Source organism: Macaca thibetana, chromosome 10 (genome assembly GCF_024542745.1).
Source record: "Macaca thibetana thibetana isolate TM-01 chromosome 10, ASM2454274v1, whole genome shotgun sequence".
NCBI lineage: Eukaryota > Metazoa > Chordata > Mammalia > Primates > Cercopithecidae > Macaca > Macaca thibetana.
In genome coordinates, this window is record NC_065587.1 from 35,388,825 (window position 1) to 35,400,626 (window position 11,802).

The 11,802-nt window shown below is 38.2% G+C and overlaps 1 protein-coding gene across 1 annotated transcript; it reads left to right on the forward strand.

The window, feature by feature from the left end:
- The first annotated feature begins 3,149 nt into the window (after positions 1–3,149).
- Positions 3,150–7,826, forward strand: LOC126929769 (uncharacterized). The gene is given in 4 exon segments (XM_050746431.1): positions 3,150–3,252; positions 3,255–3,314; positions 7,646–7,683; positions 7,686–7,826. Coding segments are annotated over 4 exon segments (342 nt in total).
- The last annotated feature ends 3,976 nt before the right edge of the window (positions 7,827–11,802 follow it).

An 11,802-nucleotide genomic window follows, 5' to 3' on the forward strand; every position in this document is an offset into this window, starting at 1 on the left:
AAAGTTAGCCAGGCATGGTGGTGCATACCTATAGTCCTAGGTAATTGAGAGGTTGAGGCAGGAGGACTGCTAAAACCCCAGAGGTTAAGGTTACAGTGAGCTATGGTAGTGCCATTGCACTTCAGGCTAAGTAAAAGAGTAAGATTCTGTCTCAAAAAATTAATTAATAATAAAAGTTTTCTAAAGTACATTGTTTAAGAAAAGGGAAAAGAAAAAAAAAAATCTCTTCTCTTATTTTCAAATGGGAGAATAGAGACTCTCATTTCTAATTTGTATTTGGTTCTGCAAAAATTAGGTCTAGGCCCATGGTCTTGAACTACTGGACATCTGAATTTTAGTAGGTGCTGGATTCAGGCAACTGAGAAGCAGTTTTGGGAACACTGTGTACACATAAAAAAAGGGTTTGTGGGGAACTAAAAGGCAAAAGAGGGGAAGGTGCTATTAAGAACTCACAAGTGGGAGACAGTACAGGGTTGGTGGAAGGACTGGTTCATGCTACAGATGCTGACCCAGCTGAGACTTTGCTCTGACATTTCTATATCCACACAGGAAGATGAGATTATGATCAGGGGGCACAGAAGCCTGTGATGGTGAAAAAAAACCAGGTTGCTACTGCAGATTCGGTGTCTGAGGTAGAGCATATGCCAGGAGTCTTATAGGCACGTGTGTGGGTTTTTGGTGTGAAAGTCTATGAGGAAAGGTAGCGTGGGCAACAATCTTGATGCCGAAACCTTGTCCTGGGAGGGACTTGACCACATCAACAGCAGTGGGTATGTTCAGTGGGTGAAAACCATGTGGTGGCCACAGGTTGGCAGGAGGGTAGAAGGCATCTGTTCTCAGGACTTCTTCCCTCAGAGTCCTCAGTCCTTCTCACCCTGGGAGGACAGCTGGAACCACAGGGCAATGCAAGGTGTAGCAGCCTGTGTGCAGAGCAGAGCCTACCTTTCCCAAGGAATCTGCAGTCTCTCTGTAGCCCAGGCCCCAATAATGTCTTTCTTCTTACAATACTTCTGACTCTAAATGAAATGTGTAAAGTTTCCTGGAAACCAACTGATTCTCCAACACCTACATGTTGCCCAAAAATTTAATTCTGACACAACTTAGAGTTTGCATGGACCCCACAAAATCAGGGCTCAGTCCCACATCACCGCTCTCACTGCAGAGGTGAGTCACATGTCCTGGAATCCCGTCTTTACTTCTGAGCTACTGCCTATAAATCTGAGACTCCCATACACCCCTTTTCAAGTTAAATAATTTGATAGAACTACTCAAAAAAAAAAAAAAACTCAATAAATAACTCTAACTATATTTACCAATTTATTATAAAAATACCACTCAGAAACAGACAAATGGAAGAGATGTCTAGGGCAAGGAACAGTGGTGGGGGAATGTAATCCTGGAAATAGCTATATTTGAAGAAATTCTCCCATTCTTAGTGAAGAGAAATGTGCTTCCCATTATGACTTTGAGAATACCCCCTTTTTTTTCACCTATCACAAAGTTGGACACAAATTGAAATTTTTCATTTTTAAAAAAGAACAACCAGGTCAGTAATTTAGTCTTCAGTGGTCAAAACAAAGTACTTGTTAACAAAACTTTGCTTGTTTCTCTTCTTCCCACCAGTCCCTGAACTTTGACTCACTCACAGCCTGAGCAAACCTACTACCTATATTTATACATACCCCTCTAAGAACAGGCTGACTTCAACGTGAAACATTATCTTATCTGGGATCTGATTTTGCTACCCTCTATCCTGTGCTTCCCTTCCAACTTTCTTGGTACACTTGTTTTCTCCTCCCTATGAAATAAAGCCCTTTCCCACCTAACTTTTGAGAAGATCTTATCATTTGTACTTTTTCTTTGTTGCAATACTTCTTAAGTAAATCGAAATTAGTTTTATTTGACAAATTCTAGAAACAGTCTCAGGACAATGACAATTCCATTCTAGAAAGAGTCTCCCAACATTTTTTCTGTCTCAACCTCAACTACATCTGCCTGTGAACTTCCAACTTTCCAAGGCTCTGTATCTTCTGGCAGTAACAAAGGTTCCTTCCATGGTTGGTGTGATCAGGCTTGGACACCTGCAGGTCAGACCCCCAGAAAGAATCAACTGGGCCTTCAGTGGCCTCCTTTTGCAGGGTCAAGATTGGCCTTAGCTTTTAGTCAATGGTCTAAGACTTCCACTTCCCAGTTAGAGTCATTCACTTAGTTTTCATTTAAAAAAATACTTCATGTTTGAAGAATCCAACAAAAATTATTCAAATCTAAGGTTTAAAAGAAAAGAAATTATGGCCAGTCATGGTGGCTCATGCCTGTAATCTCAGCACTTTGGGAGGCCGAGGCGGGCAGATCACCAGAAGATGGGAGTTGGAGACCAGCCTGATCAACATGAAGAAACCCTGTCTCTACTCAAAATACAAAATTAGCTGGGCATGGTGGCACATTCCTGTAATCCCAGCTACTTGGGAGGCTGAGGCAGGAGAATCGCTTGAACCTGGGAGGTGGAGGTTTCAGTGGGCAGAGATCATGCCATTGCACTGTAGCCTGGGCAACAAGAGTGAAACTCGAAAGAGAAAAAGAGAGAGAGAAAGAAAGAAAAGAAGGGAGGGAGAGAGGGAGGGGGAGGGAAGGGGATGGAGAGGGGAAGGGAAAGGAAGGGGAGAAAGAAGAAAAGAAAGAAAGAAGGATGGAAGGAAGGAAGGAAGGAGAAAAGAAAGAAAGAAAGAAAGAAAGAAAGAAAGAGAAAGAAAGAATGAATGAAAGAAAGAAAGAAAGAAAGAAAGAAAGAAAGAAAGAAAGAAAGAAAAAGAAAAAGAAAGAAAGAAAAGGAGGAAGGGAGAAAATTATAAGGGGCTTACATCTTATACCTCAATGAGAAAAGCCAAAGTATCTACCCCTTTCAAAAAAATAAGCATGCAATTTAATTATTTTCATAACAAATCATTTAGTAACAATTAATCATATATGAACTCTTCCAGGAGATGCCAAGTCCCAGCTCCTAAAACAACATTACTCTCAAACATCCAGATAGCAGCATGTGGAACAGAGATATTCACTTTCAGAAATTCTCTATTTTGAAAAAATGAACAACTGATGTTGTGATAAATTTATGTAATTTGACAATTAATCTACCTCAGGTGCTTGTGGATATGTATTTATTTCCTACCACCATAGTGGAAGAGAGACTATCCCTATCTTTACACCTGGTAGTATTTCCAACAGTACGCTGTGAGATTCTTCTTGAAATCACTTCTCAAATAAAAAACAGACCCGGGAAACACACTACACTCACTCTGCTAAAGGAATAGGGGTAAGTAACAGTTTTTGACAATGAAATATGTTACTACTTAATTTTTTTCAAAATTCAACTTAATGTGCTTTATAAATATTTTCATATCTTTCAAGCTCTACTGATAAAATTTAATTTAGTTAATTAAGAACTGAAGTTAAAATAAGTATAAAAATCTTTTCAAGGTGACAAAATTAGGAGGTGACAATGCTGACTGAAACACAGACATATCTGACCCAAGTGTCAAGCCATTCAATTACTTGGAACATTTTCCCCACTCCCATCTGGTTCAATGAAGTGGGTCATGACCGTCCTACCAGGATCCGCTATGCTGTGCTCCTCTGTGTCCCTGAGGTGCATTTTGCTTTGCAGGTTTTCTCACTGCCTCACCGAGTTGTGTTTCTTTGTCCTTTGAAATATTTTCTCTGCCTTCACCAATCTGAAAACATTTTTTCCTCAATACCAGCATCCAATTGCCTGGCCTACAATGTGTCTCTAAGGAATGGAAGCTAAGCATTGGGGTAAGAAAATCCCAAAAGGGGTTTGCTTTTAGAGGAATGATACACTTGGAGATTTCTTCCAGGCACAGTGCATCCAATCACTGCACAAAAAAAGGCTGCATTCCCATACCTTGGGCTGTTCCCTGAGAGGAGATGACATAAGTGATGCTATTTACTAGACACTTCAGGAGCCATGGCCACTGCTGGCATCTTGGGGAATCCTCAGACAGTTTTGAAACTCAAAACCAAGAAAATCACATACAATGGCTGAGGATGTATTGCCCTGTGAAGTTTCCAAAGTGAAACCTCAAGCCAAAGACATTTTGATGAGATGTCTGTGCCAATGGAAGATTAAAGGAAGGGGCACAAAGGTTTTCTGCTTTTTTTTTTTTTTTTTTTTTTTTTTACAGGAGAGTGTCAGGGGATTATTCTCTGCTTTCATCTCCTGTAAAATGTTTACAAATGAAAAATCTTTTTCAAAAAAGTGCCATCCACTACTTTTTGAAACAATGAAGACTTAAAATACCGTGTCTCAAATGTACAATAAATAAAAGTTGATAATGTTGTGAATTATACAAGGTTAGTTAGTGTTGGTGAATGTCAGGAAAGAACTGGAAATTTAAAATCTGACTGCAAGCCAGAGTTAGGCTGGGGCAACAGGGTGGTAGATTTGAGGCTCTGCTTGCCACACATTTGGAAAATGCATGAGAAAACTAGTTCTCTTTTGGAGTGTTAAAATAATTAAAAAACAAACAATTAGGTTGAGGTGGCTCTAGTGCCCTGAGCTCTGGCTGGGGCGACAGACAAAGGCCCCCCTAGATCCAAAAAGCTGCTCCGTCTTCTCCAGCGGTGCACCTGATTAGATAGTTTCCACTCCAGCAGCTATGATTGGATATAGTTCAATTCCCCACCCCACCCCCTCAGGCCATGAGTGACATATGTGGTTTGTCACTGGTTGAATAAAGCAAGAATTATAGGTTTTTCCTGGTTTCTTTTCTGGCAGGATTTCCTCTGTGCACTGAAAACTGGCCCTGCCTGTAAAAGATTTGCATTTACATTTGTATGTAAGGTTATTTTTTAAAAGAATAACACATATATGTTATTCATACGTGGAAGCAATATAATGACAATCATTTTTAAATTTCAGATTTTTTACTTTCCTGGCATGCAGGCTTTAGAGCAGGCAGCCTGAGATTTCAAAAAGGAGGCAATTCTCTAAGAAATAATGTGTGAGGCACATATGAATTTTAAATTTTCAAGTAGCTACATTTTAATAAAGACTCCAGGCATGCTTGCCTGTGCCTGTAGTTTGAGCTATTAGAGAGACTGAGGTGGGAGGCGCGCTTGAGGCCAGGAGTTTGAGACCAGCCCTGGCAACAGAGGGAGACCCCACCTCTAAAAAAAAAAAAAAAAAAAATTAAAAATGTACTCAGGCCTGGTAGTGCATGTCTTCAGTCCCAACTACTCAGAAGGCTGAAGCTGGAGGATCACTTGAGCCTGAGAGGTCAAGGCTGCAGTAAGCCATGATCACACCACTGCACTGCAGCCTGACTGACAGAGCAAAACCCTATCTCCAAAAACTGATCTCTGGAGAAGACATTTTCTTTTTCTACAATGCAACCAAACAGCTAAGTATGTCTTGAAGCCATCCTTTAATTTTTAACAGGGCAAGAATGTTTTCTAAGACCTCAATCTCCAGAGTTGTGATGGGACAAATCCTGAAGTGTACATGGAAATTCCTCACAGTTAAAGCATCCCTCACTCCTATCCAGTGTTTCTTATCCCTGAAGCATATGAATCACCTGCGGGGAGAAAACCTTTAAAAATTCCTTAAACCCAAGTTGTAACTGATCAATTAAATCAGAACCCCTGGAGTTGGATCTGAAAAACAATATGGTTTAAAGTTCTCCAGATGATTACAGTGTGTAGGCAAGTCACAAAACCATGGATTAACCAGCAGCTTTTGTTAGAAAGGATTTCTCAAATGAATGTAAAAACATTTGCCGCTGAATTGTGACCTTTCAATCTTGCCTGCTTTTTCTACTAACTTTACTTTGCAGACCCAGGCTCTGCTGCTCGCTCCGGTCCTGATTCACCCAGTTCCGTGTGTGCTCAGTGCATCATGTGCGCAGGTCACTGTGCTGTGTGCCCTGGCCTGGGTGAGCATCATTCTTGGGGGAGAACCTTGCTGAAAACAAAGCTGCATTCCAAAAAGTTAAAACCATGCTACTTAACTATATTGAGGTAAAAATTAAAAGACCTAGAGGGCTCACCCAAAAGTTAAAACATAAATAAATAACTTGGAACATTAATATACACCTTATGATGTCCTGAGTGAACATGCCCCACTTTAAAACAAAACAAAACATTACTATTATTCTAAAATATTAATTTAGGACTATTATGCAAATATGTACTATTTACATTTTTATTGATGTATAATATGCATACAGCAATATAGGCACAAAACATTTATGGAATGCTTGATGAATTATTACAAAATAAATACACTTGTGTATCTAAGAATCAGACTTGTTTATGCCCCTGACACTTTCTCCGTCCCAAAGGTAATGAAGATCTTAAGAGCCAAGTGTTAACTTTGTAATTTCGTACAAGTGTTTTATTACAGAACATCAAAAACATACAAAATACAAACAAAGTATAACAGACCTGTCACCCAGCTTTAACAGCTACTATACTTCCAGCCATTTCCCCCCAATTTCATTATTTTTTAGGCTTTTTGGATAACATATATATTCATTGCAAGGTACAATCTGAACTGTACATTTTGACAAATGAATACACTCATATAAACTTTTCCCCTTTTAAGAATAGAATTACAACACTTATCAATCATTAAAGTGCATATAAATTACCTCAACATATTGTTTAAAATCCAGATTTTTATTTAATAGTTCTGAGTTTTGATTGAGAATACTTTTTCTTTTTTTTTTTTTTTTTTTTAAGACAGAGTTTCACTCTTGTTGCCCAGGCTGGAGTGCAATGGCATGATCTCAGCTCACCACAACCTCCACCTCCCGGGTTCAAGTGATTCTCCTGTCTCAGCCTGAATAGCCTAAGTAGCTGGGGTTACAAGTGCATGCCACCATACCAGCTAATTTTTTATATTTTTGGTAGAGACAGGGTTTCACCACATTGGCCAAGCTGGGCTTGAACTCCTGACCTCAGGTGATCTACCCACTTCAGCCTCCCAAAGTGCTGGGATTATAAGTGTGAGTCACCACACTCAGCCTGAGAATTCATATTTCTAACAAAGTACAAATCCATAGGGCACATGACAGCAGCAATGTCTATCTACAGTAAATATAGTTTGATGAATAAAATTAAAGGCAATTGATCTAAGGTGAAAAAAAAAAAGCATGAATGTTATGTGCTATCTGTAGGAGCATTTGGTTAAGAATAACAAACTGAGCAATTTTATTGTTTTAATAACCAAAACTGGAAAAAATTTTACTTTTTTTTTAGAGAAATGCTGTTCACAAGAAAAAATTTTCATATCATAAGAGCAAAAATGACAACCATTTGCAAGTAAATGCCTTATGAAATTAAGTATCAGATATCTTTTCAAGCTCATGGCCTTCAGATAGTTACCCCAAACTCAATCATTTACATAGCAAGTGCAGATAATTTTCATAGCTTCCTATTAAATTTATATTTTAATGCCCTTACAAATTGTGACTGTTTTTAAATAAAGTTCATTAACTAAAATTTTGTATATGACATATGATAAATTCCCCTTCAAGTCACCTTAAATTTACTTAATTTTATTAGGCAGTGTCTGTCCAACACCCAATATTATTTGGGGATTCTCCCTCCATTTGCAGAGGCATCACAGCTGGGGAAACAGGGATTCACAAGACACAGGCTGTTGCCTGCATATTTTTTTTCTCCTCGGACATCAGTTCATCAGTCAACCAAGTCATATGAGAGTGGCAGCCATGTATTCCCTATTATTCTTGGGCACTCTCCTGTAAGGAGGAAAAGGCCAGGAGGTCCTGTTAGAGGATGCACTCTGAGAGGCTAAGCTCCTTAAGATGTGAGAGCTCTAACTAGCAGGTGCAGACTTTTCAGGAGGTGGGGAATGAGGCAGGCATTCCAAACCTGGAGCTTCATCGCCTTTTGTTTCATCTCAAGACAATTCTGATGAGCTGTTTTGGAACGTGTCTGGGAGGTGAATGTTGAAGAAGAGTGCGGGCTTTGATGTGAGTCAGATGAGGTCTTTCATGGGGAGCCAGGTATTCAATGCCCAGAATCTGGGTTGGTGTCTTTGAGGTCAGGAGGTTGCCTCTTTGTATCCAAGTCCATTATTACTAGGGAGGAGTCTGGAGATTCTGAGTGGCTTCCAGACCCCCTCTCTGATTCCCTTTTGGAGATGGGGTCTGAAAAAGACAAAGTCAGTATTTTCAGGAAAATCTAAAAAGTCTGGTTGGAAACCTGGGAAGACCTCTTACCTAATGCCTCAATGCTCAATTTGCAGTTCTAGCCACATAGATGCTTGGTAGGCATAGAACTGGGTTTGCCTTTATATCAGCAAAACCTATGTCAGGGTTGAAGAAATAGTCAGGACAAAGTGTCTTGGTGGCAGGCTGGAGAACATCTTAAAAGCAAATTTCTAGCCTGCTGACTCTTGGCAATGAGTGTTGGGTCCTGGCCAAAGTGCTTGAATGCAGCGTGAGGCTAATCCATAAATTCACCTTCTAATGGAAAAATGTTTGCATTTTTTTCAGTTTGATGCAATCAGGGTGAAATTACCATGCTAGTGGTTTGTTTGCTTTTTTATTATTTCACATAAAATCTAAGACAAAATACATTAAATGCTTATTGACATATGTATTTATTCTTCACCAGACTTATAACATCCACCTAATTTTAAACTTTCTTCCATTTTGTAGGTATCAACTTCTTTTATTGTAAGATATTAAATCTAATACAGGCATTATGACTTTTACATATAATTTTCTTTTATTTCATATATTTCCTATTGGCATTTTACATTTAAATTATGGACTATTTTGTCATATAAATAGCTTAATTTCTATTTTAAAAATAAAAGTCTTTGGGTTTTTTTGTCTTGTAATTTTCATATTACATAGTAATGAGATAAACATTAATGTTTTCAGGGTATTTTAAATTTTAGATAATTACTCATTTTATCCATATGAAGTTTGTTTTTACTGCATGTGTGGGTTGGAGAACTCTTTTCCCTTCTGCTTCATCTTTACTCTGAACTCATAGCTCTTGTAGTTGGAAGATTGCAGTTTATCATTCCAATCAATGGGGTAAATGTAATGACAACATTCTACAAATGAGTTTGAAAGCGGGACATGTCTTCAAAGCATGCACAACATGGGCCTATATATGTACAACAATAGTAATTTATAAGTTACAGTTTGGATGGAAAATACAAGTACAGAAATTTTGTTAAAGTAAATTAAAATGGAGATCAGGTCTTAGCAACCTCTGAGCAGACAAAATCAGTTAGATCTCATAAGTGATCTCAACCTTGATTGATTTGCAAATATAAGCAAAACCTAAATTATTTCTTGTAGCTGCCTATTTAAAAAACAGGAGTGAAACTCAGCCAATCAGGAGTAGCCAACAACCTTATATAAATAGGAAATGTCCAACAAGGTAAACAAACAAAAAGCAAACAAAAAAAAAAAATTAGGTGCTGCCACCAATCAAATGATTTCTTTGCTTCCACATTTTTCCAATAAATATTTGCTTTTTACACTGTCAATGAAACACTAAATATCTTTCAGTCTGATGTTCTATAATTTATCAATCGCTCTTACTCAAATGAACACTTTGCAATTTCATTTTGTCTCAAATTACCTATTAGCAGAATAAAATAAACCATCTAGGAATAAATATTATAAAAACATGTACAGAATATGAAAAAAACCATAGAAAGTTTATGAAATATATGAATGTAGACATAAGCAAATAGAAAATTTGTATCATATTCTTAGGAAGAAAATCTCAGTATTATCAACATCAGTTGTTCTTAAGGTAATTTATAAATTCAATTTTGTTCCAATACAGATACCATTAAATATTGGAAGTAGACATATTACTGTAAAATATTATATAGATGAAAACACAAATAAGAGTAGACAAGAAAACTCTGGAAAAACAAAACAAAAAGAAAACAACAACAACAAAAAACAAGACTGGCCAGTCCTGTGAAAAATCTTGATTGATTAAAAAACTCATAGGTCATTGAAACTAAAAATTCAGAAATAGACCAAAGTGCCTAAGAAATTGTCATAGGGCATCCAGGCTGCTATAACAAAATTCCTTTGACTGGGTAAAAGATAAACAACAGAAATGTGTTTTTCACAGTTGCAGAGGTTAGAAACTGCAAGATCAAGGCAGCAGCAAATTTAATATTTGGTGAGAACCTTGTTCCTCAGAAATGGTACCTTCCTCCACAAGGGACAAGGGCATTCCCCTCAACTTCCTTTAAAAGATCTCTGATTCCGTTCATGAAGATGAAGAACTCTTGGCTTCATCACTTCCCCAAAGGCCACACACCTAAAATTATCCACATATGAATTTGAAAGGGGACATAAACATTCTGGCCATAGCAATAATTTAGTAAGCAATAAAAACTACTTGGAGGATGGCATCACTGATACTTAAGGTGCAAAAATGTGATGTTCTTATCACAAAGGAAATAAACGATTTATTCTTCATGACATATAACAAAATAAAGGTCCAACGAAAATATTTTTTATAAAGATAAATCTATATGGTAAAAAAGCTAAGTGTTGATAAAGTTAATTCTACAGGTTGCATCAGGATTTTTGAGGTTTCTGGGGATAAGCAAGGCCCTGGAGTTCCCTCCTGTGACATTTTCCTGGAAGTTGCTCATGCTCTTATTCAATTTGAAAGTAGATAAAAACGTTTGTTTATGTTCCAATGTTTACTAAATTCAAAATAATAAAGGGCTATTTATGCAAAATTCTCAAACAATCATTCAGTCAGTGGTGTTCTGCTGAGAGGAAGAGCACACTCACATCCACACACGTATGATGTTCCTCAAATAGAAGAATTCTCCCTGTGCCAGAGCCACATATGTTGCACATGATCAGAGACTTTCCAAGGCGAGCATTTCTCTGCAACTCTTCTATAGACTTAACCCTGAAAATCTGACTCAGAAGGTGATGGATGAACACCCGCCCTAGTGTTCTAATCTAATGGATCCTCTACTAATAATTCGTTCCAGGGATCTGGGATCTTTCCTGGATTCATCTGCCACACACAGCTAGACTCAAAAATTTGGACAGAAGCTTTGATCCTCACTGACCCTCCTGCCCTGTCCTGCCAGCTTCTCTAGAAGTATGATGCTTCTCTAATTGCTCCTGAGAGACCCCATCTAAGGGTACCTCTCTGTGCCAATATAATTGAGCTTATAAAGTGAGAAGAGAAATAGGCAAGAGTCCAGCTATGCTAGAAGCTGTGTCTAGGGTTCCTTACCTGATTTATGTCTCTGATTTACCTGAATATTGACTAATACTGATTCATTTTAGGTAGTAGGAAAAACAGAAGGAGAAATCCCAGTTCATAAAGGAAGAATAAAATGCAATCAATGCTGCCTAGAGTCTGGCTTAAGCTCAGCCACGGGGTACTAAGTCTCTTCAGGAAAAAGCAATGGTTGTCCATCATCTGAAAAACTGTGGCCTTGAACCATGGGCACTGAGAGTGCACACTGCCCACTAGAGTTCCATGTGTACATCATAGAGAGATAGAATAGTCTCAAAGGATTCTTAAGGGTAATGAGGGGGACCAAAAGGAGATGAATCCACAGCCTCTGCCTTACCATCTGGTCTAACTAATACTATTCCCAGACTCTTTTCTAGGCTGCACCAGGGGTTATTCAGAAAGACAAAAAGTTGTTAATGCCTCATCATTCCCCAGAGCTTCTGAGGTCTAAGTTGTTCATTCCCCAGGTTCCAGGTTGTTCTCCCCCTACCTCCACAGAATCAG